General features: G+C 42.5%; 1 protein-coding gene across 1 annotated transcript in view; it reads right to left on the reverse strand.

Annotated features, from left to right (window-relative positions):
• Positions 1-545: 545 nt before the first annotated feature.
• The window catches only part of LOC120930495, a 97,473-nt gene continuing 79,900 nt past the window's right edge, over positions 546-18,118 (reverse strand). Inside the window, exons 18-27 of the mRNA XM_040341673.1 lie at positions 16,044-17,507; positions 11,568-11,630; positions 11,275-11,398; positions 10,331-10,493; positions 9,434-9,554; positions 6,435-6,531; positions 5,811-5,913; positions 4,872-5,002; positions 1,056-1,210; positions 546-895 (exon numbers count right to left, since the gene is read on the reverse strand). Coding sequence (XP_040197607.1) covers positions 606-895; positions 1,056-1,210; positions 4,872-5,002; positions 5,811-5,913; positions 6,435-6,531; positions 9,434-9,554; positions 10,331-10,493; positions 11,275-11,398; positions 11,568-11,630; positions 16,044-17,507 — 2,711 coding nt within the window. The 3' untranslated portion in view covers positions 546-605. The remainder of the gene's footprint in view (positions 896-1,055; positions 1,211-4,871; positions 5,003-5,810; positions 5,914-6,434; positions 6,532-9,433; positions 9,555-10,330; positions 10,494-11,274; positions 11,399-11,567; positions 11,631-16,043; positions 17,508-18,118) is intronic.

Here is an 18,118-nt window from a genome sequence, read left to right on the forward strand (position 1 = left end):
AGCCAAAATCACAAAAAATAGATATCCCCCTTAAAGTGAATGTGCATTCCCATAAATTAAATATTTTCACAGCGCAGACCCAAACCCCATACATTGTACGAAAGGGATATAACAAATGATATACCAGTAACCCATCCATCCCAATGCCTTCTTAATCTACCCCAAGTTTCTCCTTTTGTCCAGCAGCAAGATATGCTCTAAACTTGGGAAAGAGCTCACATAGCAATAACCAAGCAAAAGGAGTAATTTGTTTCCAAGCAACTGTAAAAACTCATTGGAAGCTGAAGGAGATGGTGATCTAAACAGCCGCCTTCTATTATGTGTCAGGCTCATCTATTGGTCCAGCACTGGAAGCCATAAGAAAAAGCTGGCGGTTCATTTAGCTGAAAAATAACATGAAAACCTGAACACCTTAACAACCAAAGCCTTTTACACTTACATGTTCTGAAGTTCAGGATGGAGTTGACAAAGTCATACAGTAGAACAGAAAATCCTGTTAACTTAGAGACGTCTAAAATAAAATAAAATAAGTGGGCAAAGGGAAACACAGTAAATTGGATTGATTTTACTTTGGAACTGGAACTTTGTGAAGATACGGTTCCCTCTCAGCTAATGACACAGGCAGATTTTTTCTTCTCTTCCTCATACTCCAAGATGTATTCTGGGTAGACCTGGAATTTCTCGAACACCACGAAGATGGAAGGAGAGTGGGTATTGTCTACGCAGGAGTCATAACTCTCGGTTTTGTTGTATTTCTGAGGCGGACGTCTCATCTTGGAATCCCCTACAACAAAGTCACCGACCAGCACAAGAGCCACAAACATGGTTCGTGTTCCTGCAGGGGTGGGCACAGAGTAGTTGTGGGAGTAGGATGCGTTTCTTGCAAAGTAACTTCCTGTTGGGAAAAAGTTTACCAGTTATATGTGTTTACAAACTAGGAGAGGCTCGTACCGAATTATGAGAACAAAACTTACTTAAGTCTATCTAGAGCAATTTTTTTTTTTTTTACAGAACTGGTTCTTGTGTTTTCTAAAAATTGCATTTTTATGACTGACCTTGTCCATACACGGTTCCATTAGTGCCGCAGACACGCCAATCAATGTTGTCCCTGCAAATGGCTTCGACATTGGCTCTGTCCGTTCCGTGGAACAACTGCCGTTCATCCACGTTGATACCTGAATTCTTCTTCTTCTTCATCTGATCCTTCTGCCTAAGAAGAAAAATGCAACAAGGTCTGAGTTACAGAAAAGTATGGGCGCGGGGCTTACTCATCCTGCACGCAGGGGTACCTTTTTCATGTGTGTGCGTTCATCAATGCCCGGGACCAGCTGGGACTGCGTTCATGTGAAAGTCAACATTATGGTGGTACCCAGACTTATAGATGAGCCGTACAGGGCTTTGTAAAACGTTCCTCTGTAAAAGATGCTGCTCATGTTACCACACACCCTGTTCAATGTATGTTGCATTTAGGAGGGACACTGCTGTGCCCTCTCCACCGATCCAGCTCACTCCCAGTGACAGAATGGGGTTCCAACTTGCACTAGCATTGACCTCCGGTCTCCACCTCACCCCCAGTGACAGAATAGGTGTTGTAATATTAATATATATGTGTAGATATTATATATATATATATATATTGTGTTATATGTATGGCACAATATATGTGTTACATACAGGCATTCAAGATTACACATCAAAGGGTGTTTGCTGACCAAAGGGGTTAGTGGCCAAACAAGATTTACTACACATATCAAAAGGGACAGATAATGACTCTGATGTGCTCAGGCCACCTTTGTATCTGTAATCTAATTACACATATCAGGGGAGACTTGTTAGAATGCAAATTAGGGCATATCTCCGGCTGGGGTCATTATCTGTCACTCTGAAAGACAGGATGTAGATCAAAGACGGCCAATCAAATTGCTCAGCCATTCAGTGGATAGGCTATATAATTCTGGAGGTCAGTCTTGTCACTCAGAATATTCTCTGTATATTCTCTGAATATGAAGGCACAGGTCTAGGAAAAGATGGGATTCTGAATTATATACTCTGTTGGATTTGTATCATCTGTGGAATTTGGACTTTGTTCTGTATTGGAAGTCAAATAAATGCACTCTCTGGAGAACCTGGGGTGTTGCTGCGGAACATAATTTATAGTAATCATACTAATACCTAAATATTGGATCTTATGCTTCTGTGTTGGATATGATATCACTACAATAGGGTCCCACTGTGCACTAGCGTGGACCTCATGCATGCACTTCCTTAAAGGGAAGTTCCACCCACAATTTCACTTTTTAAATATAAATACCCCTGTAATACACAAGCTTAATGTAGTCTAGTAAAGTTAGTCTGTAAACCAGGGGTCTCAAACTCAAATTACCTGAGGGCCACAAGACAAGTTTTCATATGCCATGGGGGGCCGCATGCAAACTTTCAAACTTCAAAAACAACAGTACTGGTGTCAGCGAACACATTATTACCACCAGCACTGGTGTAAGTCAGGGTTTGACAAATTTGCTTGGAATCTAGGAGCCAGCTAAAAAAGTTAGGAGCCAGAAAACGCACCCCGTCCCGACGAGCTTGCGCGCAGAAGCGAACACATACGTGAGCAGCGCACGCATATGTAAACGGTGTTCAAACCACACACGTGAGGTATCGCCGCGATTGGTAGAGTGAGAGCAATAATTCTAGCTCCTCTGTAACTTAAAACATGCAACCTGTAGATTTTTTTAAACGTCGCCTATGAAGATTTTAAAGGGTAAAAAAGTTTGTCGGCATTCCACAAGCGGACACAATTTTGAAGCGTGACATGTTGGGTATGAATTTACTCGGCGTAACATAATGGGGATAACTTTACTGTGGTCTTATTTTTTAATTAAAAAAAGTGAAATTTTTTCCCAAAAAAGTGCGCTTGTAAGACCGCTGCGCAAATACGGCGTAACAGAAAGTATTGCAACGATCGCTATTTTATTCTCTAGGGTGTTAGGATAAAAAATATATATAATGTTTGGGGGTTCTAATTAGAGGGAAGAATATGGCAGTGAAAATAGTGTAAAATGACATTAGAATTGCTGTTTAACTTGTAATGCTTAACTTGTAATACCAACGGCCACCACCAGATGGCGCCAGCTCACATCTGGTGGTAATAACTTGTAATACCAACGGCTCACCACCAGATGGCGCCAGCTAAAAAAAAAAAAAAAAATTTTTTTTTTTTTTTGCTCCCCTCACTTCCACCCTGCCTGCGGGCCATTTATAACTGGTCCGCGGGCCGCAAATGGCCCGCGGGCCGGTACTTTGAGACCACTGCTGTAAACTAAGGTCCGTTTTGTTAGGTTGTTAGAGCATTTAGTTAGTTTATAATCTAGAAATAGACTGTGGCCATCTTAAGTGTGGGCGTCATGAAGCCAGACTGTATGACTTCCAGGATTTCAGCCTTGCAGATTTCGTACATGCTCAATGCTGCACAAGCAATGTAATAGGTTTCAGTCAGGTTTCCATAGCAACGGGAGTGTCAGAGGAAGTTGCCGCCCCTTCTCCATGCAAATAGGCTATTTGCAAGGACTACTGGGATACATGATGCCTATCCCAGAAACCCTTGCGAATAGCCTTGTGACTTAATAGCCTAGGCTAATAAGGAGGAGGAAGTAATAAAGGACTACAAAATAAAGGTATTTACAAGCAACAAAATAAATAAAAATTGTCCATTCTGAACACTATGAGATTAGGGCATGCAGCACAGACAAACATAAAAAAATGGGTGGAACTCCACTTTAACTCCTTCTCTCTTCCGCACCATGTGACTGGATACATGGGGTCTCTGTACTGCAGATTTGGTCTCAGTTACTCTTGGGGGAGCCGACTGGTAGGGAGAGATACAGAATACCGACCCCCTCACTAACGGAAGACCTGTCACTTTTGCCAGGTACCACCCTTATTGACCGGCTTTTTTTTTGCTTCCCACCAGTTCTTGGTTACTCATGGCAACGGCTCTCATCCTCCAACTCTCCTGCTGAGTTAACCTTTGTAGTGGCCTTGCTTTCATACCCTATGTGCTTTACAGTCCCTGTTCTTCCGATACGCCATATACTACCATGCACCCCTTGAATATCTTCAGACCAACCTAAAGAACTGTTCAAGAACTTTACTTAAAACATTTCAGGAGCATTACTGGTTTTCTCTGTGGCTTTAAAACAGTTTAAAGCTGTTCTAAAGGCTAATCATGTTTTACTCTAATGCATTCTCTGCATTAAGACAAAAAAGTCCTAGTAGTTTTATCAGCCCTCATCCCCCTTATGCTTTCCTATCTTGATCCAGTGATGTGGCCATCTGCAGTGGTTCTTGTCTGTGTTCCTCTCCTCAGAGGCTGCAGTGTTAGCAGATGGCCATTGGCAATCAAAGCCTGTGAGGAGGGATCAGCCCCACTTTGGAGCGAGCCAACAGGTATGCCCCCATAGCAGATGGCTTGCCATTGGGGCACACAAAGAAAAGGAGGAGCCAAGAGCGCCTGCGGGGGACCACAGAAGAGGAGGTTTGTAGCCACTCTGTGGCCAGGTAAATATAACATGTTATTTTATTTTTTTTATGTTTCCTTTACCAACGCTGTAACTTTCTATGCATAATTAATCCAGTAAAGGTACCCCTGGTAGTGCTGAGTACAACACAGTGATTATTATTATTGCTCCTCTCTCTCAGCAATGACTGTGAGTCAAGTGTAACTTACTGAAAACAGCACACAGAGACATTATAAGGCAGAGACATTATTTCAACAGTGTGAGATGCTTATAACATCTAAAAAATGCAGCCAATCGATAAATGTAAAACTTTTAAGTCTTTGTTTCACTATTTTGTAGCAGTAGCCAACGTACCACTGATAGACCTGCCAGAGAGAGGGGTTCTGAACACGCCACAGTTTCTTCACCACATGCCCGGAGACTGTTGTGGTAAACATTTTGACAATGTTTGAGAACTCTCCAGAGTTCTCCAGTACAAGGACTTTCTGCAAAGCAAAAATGAGGATGCTTTTAATGTAAGGCAAACATACTTTACAGAAGTTACAGAAGTGTACCTGTCATTGGTAAATAGTGTCAGACATTTTGTAAACATAAACTAGGTTTAGCCTACTACTATCTGACATCACTGTAGCATGATAATGTGGTTACACAGTATTATCTGAAAAATGTTACATACATATAGCGTGTCTTTAGTAACCACTTCAGCCCCAGACCATTTGGGTGGTCAAAGACCAGGCCATTTTTTGAGATTTGGCACTGCGTCGCTTTAACTGACAATTGCGCGGTCATGCGACGTGGCTCCCAAACAAAATTTACGTCCTTTTTTCCCCCCCCCACAAATAGAGATTTCTTTTGGTGGTATTTGATCACCCTTGTGGTTTTTTATTTTTTTATTTTATTTTTTGCACTAACAAAAATAGAGCGAAAATTTTGAAAAAAAATGCAATATTTTTAACCTTTTACCATAATAAATATCCCCAAAAAATATATAAAAAAAATGTTTTCCTCAGTTTAGGCCGATACGTATTCTTCTACATATATTTGCTTTTTCTACATTTTTTTTTACACAAGCATCTGCCTGCTCTATACCTCCGGGACCTGCGGTCCGAATCACCGGAAAGGCGGTAGGGTCGCAAACGCGCCGCCGGGGCACACTCGCGACCACATGGCAGCCATTTAAAGGGCCACGTACAGGTACGTGATTAAGCCTGTCTGTGCCATTCTGCCGACGTATATATACAGTGGGCGGTCCTTAAGCGGTTAAATGAGTTGTAGAATTTTTTTCTGTCATACCTGATACCCGACCTCTGGCAAGGACTTCATGCACCAATGCGTTGGGTAATTTACCGTCTTGAGAAGGGGGTTCTGTATTAAATTGTCTGCAGCAGATTTGGTGCTACAATATAAAAACCAAAGAAAAAACTGACCGTTTGGTTACGCAACAACAATAACTACTCACTATATCATCTCAGCACTGGTGATTAACAAATTTTAGTTTAACCAAATTCTTTAAATGTATTATTTAAATTTCCTAAATCAAATAAAACTAAAGATAATTTTTCATGTTCATGCTTCTTATGCCATTTGGTGGGCTGCTAGGAAAGCTATTATCAGCCCAATGGAATGGAAAACACACACACTCTCTTTCTCAAAGTGCTATTTTAATACCATTTCAAACTTATTGGCTGAAAAAACGTATTACCTAAAAGTAAATAAAAACTATACCTAACACTTGAACATTCATTGCGGGCTCCCCATGCCAGCAGGTTACAGAATGTCTATTGGCCCTTCAAAGGGCCAAGAGTGACCATTAAACATTTTTCTGTTCAAAATTCCAGTAAGAAAATTTTGATCTCTGGAAATGTAAATTTGAACACTTCTTTGTACACACTTTGAACACGTCTTTGGTCCTATTACCTTCCTTTCAACATCTTGACTTTCTCAAAATCCAGAAACTTGGGTCTGCGGCACACTTCCTTCTCAGTCTGATAATGAACATTCCTTTGCCTCATCTCTGGAAGTAAAAAATAAGAAACTTCTAAGCTCAATTACAATAAAGGAAATGAGGTTTGGAGACTGATAGGGGAAGCTTTGCTAAAGCTCAGCAACACATTAGTGGTGAAGTGCACTATGAAGAGGAACAGGAAGAGGAATACTGTGGCACATTGACCTTGATACACCAAATTGCAAATTCCAAAAGTTTGCACATTGAAAAAAATTGCTAAACATTAATTTAAGAAAGTTTGTACATGAGATGGTATGACATAAAGTCATGCATGTTCCTCTGATGAATATTTTCCCATGCAGGGGTAAGGGGAAATGTTCTGGTAATAAATGTCTTTATAGGGATAGCCCCTTACTTTGGAGAGATCTCCTTTACTTTTGTTGTGTCTCTGTATCAGGAAGTGAAGGGAGATATCACCCTTCAGTGACACAGACAATAAAAAAAGAAAAGAAAAAAAAATGACAGGGTCTTTACCATTTCCTTAACTAAAAGATAACATTTTATTTTGGCTTTACATACATTTTAACTGCTTGCCGACCGCCTCCTGTAGATATACGTCGGCAGAATGGCACGGCTGTGCAAAGCAACTTACGGTACGTTGCTTTGAATTAGCCGCCGTGTGTGCCCCTGCCGCATGCTCCGTGACCATGCCCGCAACCCCAAATTCACCAATAATGTCTTCAGAGTGCTGAAAGTTTCCTGAAAAAAGTTAGCATGCGAAAACAGGTCAAAAAAGACCTGGTATTAAAGGGGTTGTAAAGGTTTGTTTTATTATTTTCTAAATAGGTTATCTTAAAGCGGGAGTTCACCCATAAAAAAATTGTTACCCTTAGATTGATGCTCATTTTGTCTAGGGGAATCGGCTAGTTGTTTTAAAATCGAAGCTGTACTTACCGTTGTAGCGAGCGATCTTCTCCGCCGCTTCCGGGTATGGCCTTCGGGACTGGGCGTTCCTATTTTGATTGACAATCTTCCGACAGGCTTCCGACGGTCGCATCCATCGCGTCACGAGTAGCCGAAAGAAGCCGAACGTCGGTGCGGCTCTATACTGCGCCTGCGCACTGACGTTTGGCTACTTTCGGAAAATCGTGACGTGATGGATGCGACCGTTGGAAGACTGTCAATCAAAATAGGAACGCCCAGTCCCGCAGCCCATACCCGGAAGCGGCGGAGAAGATCGATCTCTACAATGGTAAGTACAGCTTCGATTTTAAAACAACTAGCCGATTCCCCTAGACAAAATGAGCAGGAATCTAAGGTTAAAAAATGTTATTTCCCGGGTGAACCTCCACTTTAAGCTAGTGCATTGTTGGTTCACTTACCTTTTCCTTCGATTTCCCTTCTAAATGTTTTTTTCTTGGTTTTCTTTGTGTGAATTTCTCACGTTCTGTTCCTCCTCAGTAAGGTGTTCAGTAAGCTGTTCAAAATGACTTTCCACCGCTCGAATGATGGTGGAAAGAAGAAACAGGAAGTGAGAAATTCAAACAAAGAAAGCAAATATTTAGAAGGGAAATCGAAGCAAAAGGTAAGTGAACCAACAATGCACTAGCTTAAAGGAACCAATCTAGAAAATAAAAGACGAACCTTTACAACCCCTTTAAGACAAATAAACAAAATTTGGTCTACATCAATGGACCTGTGAATATGAATGGCTCTATTAATCTATAGCTATGAGGTTTTAATTCAGCAGTCTCTAGGTGACCACACAATTTAATTAATGTCCCTAAGATATTATTTTCTGTTCAACACATGGGTACATTGTTGTTGCTCTGGGAGAAAATACATTTTGGACAGCCGCACTCCAATAAAAGGTAAAAAGGTAGTGCCTTTTATTCTGGTAAAAAAATACTACAAAAGCAAGAAAAAAAAAAGCAAACAGTGGGGTAATAGAGCTAACTAGTTTCACATTGATAACCAATGCTTAGTCATAGCTACTATTAGCTCTATTACCCCACTGTTTGCTGTTTTTTTCTTGCTTTGGTAGTATTTTTTTACCAGAATAAAAGGCACTACCTTTTTACCTTTTATTGGAGTGCGGCTGTCCAAAATTTATTTTCTCCCATTTATGCTCTGTGCATTGCCTGCACCCACTGGATTTTGGGCTATTCTATTCACCACTGAGGTACATCATCTGGAGCGGCGGTTCTTTGGGCCATATTCTCATAGAAGTTACGATGGAGTATCTCAGGATACTCCATCGTATCTCCCTTTTTTGGCCCGTGTATCTATGCGACTGATTCTTAGAATCATTTTCGCATAGATACACTTAAGATCCGCCATGTGTAAGTCACTTACACTGGCGGATCCTAAATGTAATGACGCCGGCCGCCGCTAGATGGCATTTACGTGAAGGACTCATTTGCGTATGCAAATGATCCTTCTACGCCGATTCCCGAACGAGTTCGCGTAGCGTAACCGTCGCTAACATCGTTTGTGTAAGCGGAAACTTACTCCTGCTATATGAGGAGTAAGTTTCCGCAAGTCCCACGTAGGCCATGTTACGGATGGCGTCGGGTCCGCGTCGTGTTTTTTCGTCGGGTACGTCGTTTCCGTAAGTCGTTCTTGAATACGACTTTACGTCAATGACGCACACGTCGGCGTCATTTTCCGCCGAGAACTGGAGCATGCGCACTGGGCTTTTTGAAGCCCGGCGCATGCGCAGTTCATTAGAATCGGGGACGCGCTTAATTTGAATACAAGCCGCCCCCTTGGAGATCCGCCAGGCTACGTCGGGGCATTTACACTCCGCCATCCCAACTTACGGAGCAAGTGTTTGGGGAATACAACACTTGCTCCTGTAAGTTGGGACAGCGGAGTGTAAGTGCCTTAAGCGCAGCCCGCGGATTTTTAGAGAGAATATGGGCCTTTCTTTCTATTGTTGTTGCTCTGGTCTAATGAAGTTGGTGCTTACCTTGGCAGTTGATGATATAATTCTGGCCTCCAGCAGTGAACTGAATGGTCCCGGCCGGGTCAGAGAGGTAGACGATCTCCAGGTTTGATGAGCAAATGGAGGAACTCACTTTCTTTATGTTCTAGAACAACAGACCATCATGGTTTTTATTATGTTTTATTGCATGACCTCAAATTTAGTATAACGTAGAAGTATTTATTTTGTAAGGTGAGCTAGAACTGACATAAGATAATTCAGCTGCAACTAATTAAACATTGGCTCAAAAATGATACTGCAATAATGGTGGGTTATGAAGAGTTAGGTCATCCAGCAACCTCTTATGTTGAACAGGGACTCTGGTGTCCAAATTTTTCTACTGTAGTTTTCTGCTCTGGTCCCTACAGCCTCTGGTATCTCAGAAACCTTTGCCACAATTCAAAGTATATGAAAAGTTGAGTAGGGAGGGAGCCCTTCATAATATGCATAGAAGATGTGGGAACTCAGCACAAAGATCTCACCAACACAGTCCCTGAAGCCTCGTACACACGACTGAGGAACTCGACGGGCGAAACACATAGTTTTCCTCGTCGAGTTCCTTGTTAGGCTGTCGAGGAACTCGACAAGCCAATTTTCTCCATTCCCGTCAAGGAAATAGAGAACATGCTCTCTTTTTGGCTCGTCGAGTTTCTCGACAGTTTCCTCAACGAAAATGTACACACAACTGGTTTCCTCGGCAAAAAAATATCTCCCAGCAAGTTTCTTGCTGTTTTTTGCCGAGAAACTCGGTCGTGTGTACGAGGCCTGAGAGATTGTTAAGGAATGCAGCATGCCAGAACAAACCTTTGTCTGAAATATCAGTTTTGGTTCAACTGAACCTTTATATCTAATAATACAATTCATTCTGGAGCCTTCACTTACCATTTGGCCATACTTGGTCCAGGTGCCAAACTCATCCTTCCAGTACCAAATCCACTCAGTGGTTAGTACGTACTCAGAGGGTTTTGTGACAGATGACGGGGTGGTGAGTCTGCGGACACGTTTGGTACCTGCTTTCATAGTTTGGAAATCAACTGACTGGTACCTGCAGTACAAGGCAGGAGGTGGAAATACATCATTTATTTTTCAGGATACCAGCCTTAAATTTCAAGGACATCATTGTATTACTACAATTACTACTGAAATGGTTATGGAAAGCGTTAACCGTGTAAAGAGCTATGAACTGAATAATGCAGTAGTTGATATATTAAAGGAAAACTAGAATAATTATTTTTTTTAGTTTACAACTTTTTAAACCAATGTTGCATATAATTTTGTTTGTTATTTTATATAACTTCTTTATATCAAAATTTAAGGAGAAGTATATTGAAAGCTATTTTTGCTACACTTCTTTTATGGATCACAGGAGTGCAGTTTGTTCTGCACTCCTGTGACCCATTTTTAGCCAACATCAGGTCGGCTTGCCAGATGTCCAGACTGGCAGCTGGCTCAGCCTCTCAGCATGCCTCTGAAAGCTTGGGCCAGGCCCTCTGGCCACCTCCACAGCCCAGCACTCCAGTGAGCACTGGAGGAGCAGAGAGCCGGTGACTGAAAGTCACTACTCTCTGCTTAGAGCCAGAGCGGAGAGGAGAAGTGAGCAATTGGTGGTGTTAAATTGCTCAGTTCTTGGGGACAGCTGGTAGGGGACAGCTGCAGCTGGGATCAGAGCTGTAGCCATCTAGGTGAGTATGTTTTTTTTTTGTTTATTTAATATTCCCATTTCTCACTGTATACAATATAAAATGTTACATCCTGTAGTTTTGTACAGTTTCAAAGTAAAATGGCATATTCTGCAATTTGTTTTTGTTATGGTGAGAGGCACCTACCTGAGCATGTTTGGATCACAATATGCCTTCTCTATTAATTCCATATTTGGCAGGTCCTCCCAATCTGTTCTATTGAACTCCTGCCAGCGGTATGGTAGGTAGAAGTGCATTTTGGGGCATAAACCTGTCAGTCAAGAAAAAAACTTATGTTTGGTGCAATAATATTCTCAAATCTCATCTTATTAGATTCATTTTGTGCACCTACCTGTTAGTAAAAATAAATGAAAATGTTATGTCTCTGAATTAACTAAGGAGTTTAAAATAAATCTCATCAGAATGTGGTGCACATTTACCTCCAAGCCTGCAGAACTTCCAAATATTAGACAGGCAAATTTCTGGTGTTATGTCCACCGATGCTAAATTGAAAGGGAACAGAAAAAAAAATCATGTGCAGAACTTGTGGTTTTCCACTATTAATTATTTTAACTAAGTATTAAGATGACTGGTATTAACTTATAGTAGGTTTAGTTATGACACGTTTTGTACCTAATTTAGAATGACTGTATCTAAGGATAACTTTGGAGCTGAGGTCTGACAAGTTAATTGCCCTGTTAATTTCCTGACCTTGTGCTGGTGACATAAGCTGTACCCCAGTGCCTGAATGTGCATAACAATTGCAGATAATAGATTTCCCCAGTTACTGTATTAGCGTAAAGCCCAAATCTGGCCAAGCTTAATTTTGAACAAAGCAGAAAATGGTTAGAACCTCTGTAAGGATGTCGTGCTTTCTGTGCCCCTAAGGGGACTTACCCATCAGTTCATGTACTGATATATTTTTATCCTAAAAAAAAAAAGGTTGGTCATTGTTTTTTTAATTCTGTCTTGGCAAAAGTCATCAAAGTCACACATTCCACACTCTTCTCTATCTCCTCATCATGCTGCTGATTCTGAAGAATTTTTTTGCAACCAGTTGGCCCGGTCTGATCCATCATGGGATCTCACACCTTTAACAGTGAAAGTATCTCTGAGGCCTCGTACACACGCCCGAGAAACTCGACAAGCGAAACACATCGTTTTGCTCGTCGAGTTCCTTGTGAAGCCGTTGAGAAACTCGACAAGCCAATTTTCTCCATTCCCGTCAAGGAAATAGAGAACATGCTTTCTTTTTGGCTCGTCGAGTTTCTTAACAGTTTCCTAGACGAAAATGTACACACGACCGGTTTCCTCGGCAAAAAAATGCTTGCTGGTTTTTGCCGAGAAACTCGGTCGTGTGTACGAGGCCTGATGTGATTATCCTCTACCACACAACCATGGAAGCAGCCCTTCATCCATCATTAAAGCGAGACTAAACCCAATGATTTAATGGTTTTCCACAACAGTTACATTCAAGGCATGCCATGAATTTTAACTGTCAGTGGCTTTACGCCCACGACCGAACTGTGAAACAATCAAACGATTGGTATCATAACTGATAATATATACTGGCCATACATGATTCCCTTTTTTCGTTCAACAAGCAGGTTGAATGAAAAATAATGAACCTATTGCCCCCATCCACACCTTTGACTGCGACTGCCACTGCGCTATTGTATTCTGCCTGGTGGGGAGCCTTCGACACTGCCAGAACACTATGATCAGTGTTGCTGGCTATAGCTGACAGCACCGATCATTCAGAAAAACCCAACAGGCTAGTTGTACACAAGTCGATCAATAGATCGACTTGTGTACAACCACCAAGCCCATACATGGATCATTACTGAACCGGCTGAATTTTGATCCATGTATGGCCATCTTATAAGAGAGGAAGGTTTAGTTCTGCTGTAACTGTCTCTTACCACCTATCACAATTTGAGGTAGGGATAGAAATGACTCAACTGTTAGTGGCCTCCTCTCATATAGGTCTTGCTGTGGTTGGTTGTTAGGCAGAGTGCTGAAAGTCTCTGCTATTGCATGTTTAGATTTAAAAGTTTAAAAGTGTATTCCCAGCTGAAACTTTTTTTTTTTTTTTTTTCTAGATTTGAATAGAGTGGAAAAAGCTAGAACCCCCTGTCAGGTTTATATTGCTTTCCATATATATTTTAAATGTATCCAATGAGGTTAATTTACTAAAACTGCAGAGTACAAAATCTGGTGCAGCTCTTCATAGAAACCAATCAGCTTGGCCGGGTTCACACGGGTTCCGACATTGGGAGCTCATGTAGCATGACGTGCTCCCCCACCCCACAGCACCCTGCCCCCATGTTGATGAGGACAGGGCCTCTTCCCGACAACCCTGGCCGTTGGTTGTCGGGGTCTGCGGGCGGGGTCGATGAGCTTATCGGAATCTGGGAGCCCCCTTTAACAAGGGGGCCCCCAGATACCGGCCCCCCACCCTAGGTGAATGAGTATGGGGTATGGTTCTCATCCGCCAGGTGGGGGCCGCTTTCTTCTTTAGCTCTTTCACAGCGGCCCCCTCCCGGTCTTCCTCCGATGTCTTCGGCGGGGGGGGGGGGTGCCCGGGCTTCTGTCGCCTTCTGCCTTCTCCTTCTGCATTCTCCCTTCTCCTTCTTCTTCTGCCTTCTAATTCGCTGTTGACACGTCGCTTCCTCCCGCTGTAATGCAGTGTGCAGCGGCTCGCACCGACTTATATAGGTCTCTTATGACGTCACAGTCCCATCATGCTCCGTGCACCCGGAGCATGATGGGACTGTGACGTCATAAGAGACCTATATAAGTCGGTGCGAGCCGCCGCACACTGCATTACAGCGGGAGGAAGCGTTGTGTCAACAGCGAAGAAGAAGAAGAAGGCAGAAGGCAGAAGGAGAAGGCAGAAGGCGACAGAAGCCCGGGCACCATCCCCCCCCTGCCGAAGACATCGGAGGAAGACCGGGAGGGGGGCGCTGTGAAAGAGCTAAAGAAGAAAGCGGCCCCCACCCAACGGAAAAGAACCAGATGGCGGTGAAGACTGGGACCCCCCAGAAGACGTCGGAAGAAGCAAGCCCCCCCTCGTAAAAGAGCTATAGAACAGAGGGGGGCCCCGGAGCTGACTAATGAAATATTTTAAAAACCTGTGTAGCGTGTTTATTTTCTTTTAACACTTTACTTCCAGGTGAATGGGTAGGGGTACGATGTACCCCATACTCATTCACCTATGGTGGGCAGGGGGAGGGTATCTGGGGGCCCCCTTGTTAAAGGGGGCTTCCAGATTCCGATAAGCCCCCCGCCTGCAGACCCCGACAACCAACGGCCAGGGTTGTCGAGAAGAGGCCCTGTCCTCATCAACATGGGGGCAGGGTGCTGTGGGGTGGTGGGGCCGCAGTGTGCCCCCCTGCCCCATAGCACCTACCTCCCCATGTTGAGGGCATGCGGCCTGGCACGGTTAAGGAGGGGGGCGCTCGCTCGTCCCCACCCCCCTTCCTGACCGGCCGGGCTGCTGCTCGGATACGGGTCTGGTATGGATTTTGGGGGGACCCCCACGCCGTTTTTTCGGCGTAGGGGGTTCCCCTTTAAATCCGCACCAGACCCATGGGCCTGGTATGCTCTTGGAGGGGAACCCATGCTGGTTTTGTTGTTAAAATTTGGCGTGGAGTTCCCCCTCAAGATTCATATCAAACAGTGCCTGATATTGGCAGGGATCCAAGTCGGATCCCCGCTCATTGAAAGTCGGACTTCAAGTCCAGGGCAAAGTCGGATCAAAGTAGTATCTTGTTCATGAAAGTCGGATGGATGTAGGACCAATATAGGATAAATGTAGGACCAATGTAGTATCAGTGTAGGAGCAGAGCAAAGAAGGATGAAAGTCGTGTAGTATAGTGTGAACCCGGCCTCAGGTTTGTGTTTTGTCAAAGCTTAATTGAACAAGCTGAAGTTAAAAGCTGATTGGTTAAAATGCACAGCTGCAACAGATTTTGACTTCTCTAGTTTTAGTAAATCAACCCCAATGCATTACTGACAGCTACTGTACCCACCTTTTAGTCTTAGGCCCCATTCACACCGTTTTCTAGCTTGAAGCCTGAAGCTCCAAAACGCTGGAGGAGAAAAAATCTATTATTCTCTATAGAGATGGTTCACAACTGAAGCTCAAAAAAGTTCTGGAGCTTTTCTTGTAGCTCAATTCAGGCAGATTAGGGCATTTTTCTGCTTTTTACATTGTTGACCTTTTGACCTGATCAAAATTGTGGCGAAAAACACGGTAAAAACAGCAGCAAAATTGTGATAAAATCACGTGACTTTCTGCCTGAAAACAAAATGCTCAGGTGTAAATGCAGCCTCAATGCTAGGCCACAACGCAGACTCTTCCTGACAAATATAGAGAAAGAAATCTTGCTGAGGTCACCATACATTTTATCTATAGCACCATCTCCATTAACTGTCCACTTTTACATTAACATAGTTGTATACCCCAAACATGAAATCTGAACAAAGCATATATTTTTTATAATGTTTACTTTCTTCTCTTTAAAGCACTATGTGTGATTTATCTATGCTGTCTAGTTCATAGTTCATTATGATTCAAAGGGCTCCAGTACACAGACTGTGATTGACAGCCCTTGGCTTTGTAAATATGTGTTGGCGGTGTGTCCTCCACTCAGCTCTCATTGCTCTTGTACAGTGTATAATTGCAGCTCAACGCCCCCTGCTTTGTAAGGCTGTGAAAAATCGTTTTCATCGCTATGTTTTTTAAAGACATACAGGACAAATGGTTGCAAATTAACAGGTACAACTTATGTAGGAGGATTTGTTTAATCTCTGGGCATTACTTTAAGGCCAGTCACTTTACTGGACAAGGGTTTACAACCACTTTAAAAATGACAATTGCTTTTTTATAGTTACCAGTCCCCTCTGCTTACCTTTCCTAGGCGCTGGCAAAGAGAAAGTGGTGGCTGTTGGAGGTTGAGAAGTTGTAGAGTTGGTGGACTTTGGCAGGTTAAAAGCTTTATTTTCACTACTAATTATGGTATATTGGTTGCGACTTGGTAGAGTAGATTTTGTCATTGGTTCTACACTGGCATACGGTTTGTTGGAAGATGCATCAGTTCTGAAAGAGCCACTAGAGGAACTGGGAGGATTTGATGGACTTGAAGGTGAATTACGCTGAACAGTAACTGTAGAACTAACTGGTTTTGGTCGAGCAGTATATAAATCTTCTCTAGTAGGTGATGTTTGTAGTGTTGGTGAAGATGTTTGGAAAACTTTACTTGGGCCAGTCATTGAAGAGCTTGTCATTTTACCAAATTCTATAATCAGTTTTTGGTCAGGAATAGATGAACTTTTTGTTGATGAATTCTCTGTCATATTGGAAGATGCTGAGGTTTTTGGTGAAGCATTATCAGTACTAATAGTACTTGTTTCAGCCTTAGGTGAGGCCCCCATAGGAGAGGTTACCAATTTTTGGTAAGGAATAAATGAACTTTTTACAGAAGAGTTCCCTGTCACGTTGGAAGCTGCTGAAAGTTTTGGTGAAGCATTATCAGTACTAATAGTACTTGTTTCAGCCTTAGGTGAGGCCCCCATAGGAGACGTTACCAATTTTTGGTAAGGAATAAATGAACTTTTTACAGAAGAGTTCCCTGTCACGTTGGAAGCTGTTGAAAGTTTTGGTGAAACATTATCTGTACTAAGCCTTGTTTCAGCCCTAAGTGAAGTCCCCATAGTTGAGGTTACTGGTGTTATTGAAGGTGTTGATGCAACCTTGGATCCTCCTGCCTCTGGAGGGTTAAATGGTCTGCCAGATACACTAACTTGTTTTGGTTGAGCAGCATATGAAATTTCTCCAGTAAAATACAATGATGTTTTTGATATTGATAAATAACCTGGAGAAGCATTGCCTGGTCCAGGCAATAAAGGACTTGTCATCTTACCAAGTTCCATATTACGATTTTGGTCAGGGATTATTGAACTTTTTACAGAAGAGTTCTCTGTTACGTTGGAGGCTGCTGAAAGTTTTGGTGGCACATTATCTGTACTAAGTGTTGTTTCAGCCTTAAGTGAAGCCCCCATAGGTGAGGTTACAGGTGTTGTTGAAGTTGTTCCTGGAACGTTGGATGGTCCTGCCACTGAAGGACTCGGTTGTCTACCAGATCCAATAACTGGTTTTGGCTGAGGCCTTATTTGAGTGGTTGTTGGGCATGTCTTTTTACTAGTTGGCCTCGAATGCCTTTTTTTAGTTTTTTTTATGTTGTCATTGCTCTTTTCTGAATGTGTGACATGATCACTATCACTGGAGCTGTCATCATTATCTTCATCTCCAGAAAGTTGACCATTACTGCACTGAGAGGATGGGCGACTGGTAGATTGAAATGGTAAGCGGGGCCCTAAAAAAAATGGAAAAAACATATACATTTTAAAAATAGGGAGGGCAGACCTGGTTTTACATCTACAAAGACATAGTAAGGCCTCATGCACACTGGATATTTTTATAACTCTCCTAGACGCATTTCCTACTGTCAGAAGTGTTTTTGGCATGCTTGACACTTGAAAACATGTTTAATGTATTTAGCCACAACTAGCTGTGTCAAGCGATTGGGCAGTGATTCATTTAATTACCCGGAATAATAATTTACTCTGGCCATTGAAATTATTTAAGGCTCAAGCGTTGAACACGCCTAGAATTAACACATGTTCAGACACGTGTACCTGCGTTTAGGCACGTCAAACATTTTTTCTGCCAAAATGCCACTGCTCCTGGATACACTGGCAGTGGGGTTTTTTCTGCCTCTAAAAGTCTCTGCCTATGAACTCCTCTAAAAGCCTGTGTGTGAATGGACACAGGTACAGGGGTGTTTAGAGAAAAAAAAAAAAGGCTAGATGCCTCTTAAAAGCAGTAGAAAAAACATCCAGTGTGTATGAGGCCTAAAATACACGCAGTTATTGCTAAACTCATGTTTATATTGGGTCATGTAATTTATTTAAAATCATAACATAA

Source organism: Rana temporaria, chromosome 3 (assembly GCF_905171775.1).
Source record: "Rana temporaria chromosome 3, aRanTem1.1, whole genome shotgun sequence".
NCBI classification, from domain to species: domain Eukaryota; kingdom Metazoa; phylum Chordata; class Amphibia; order Anura; family Ranidae; genus Rana; species Rana temporaria.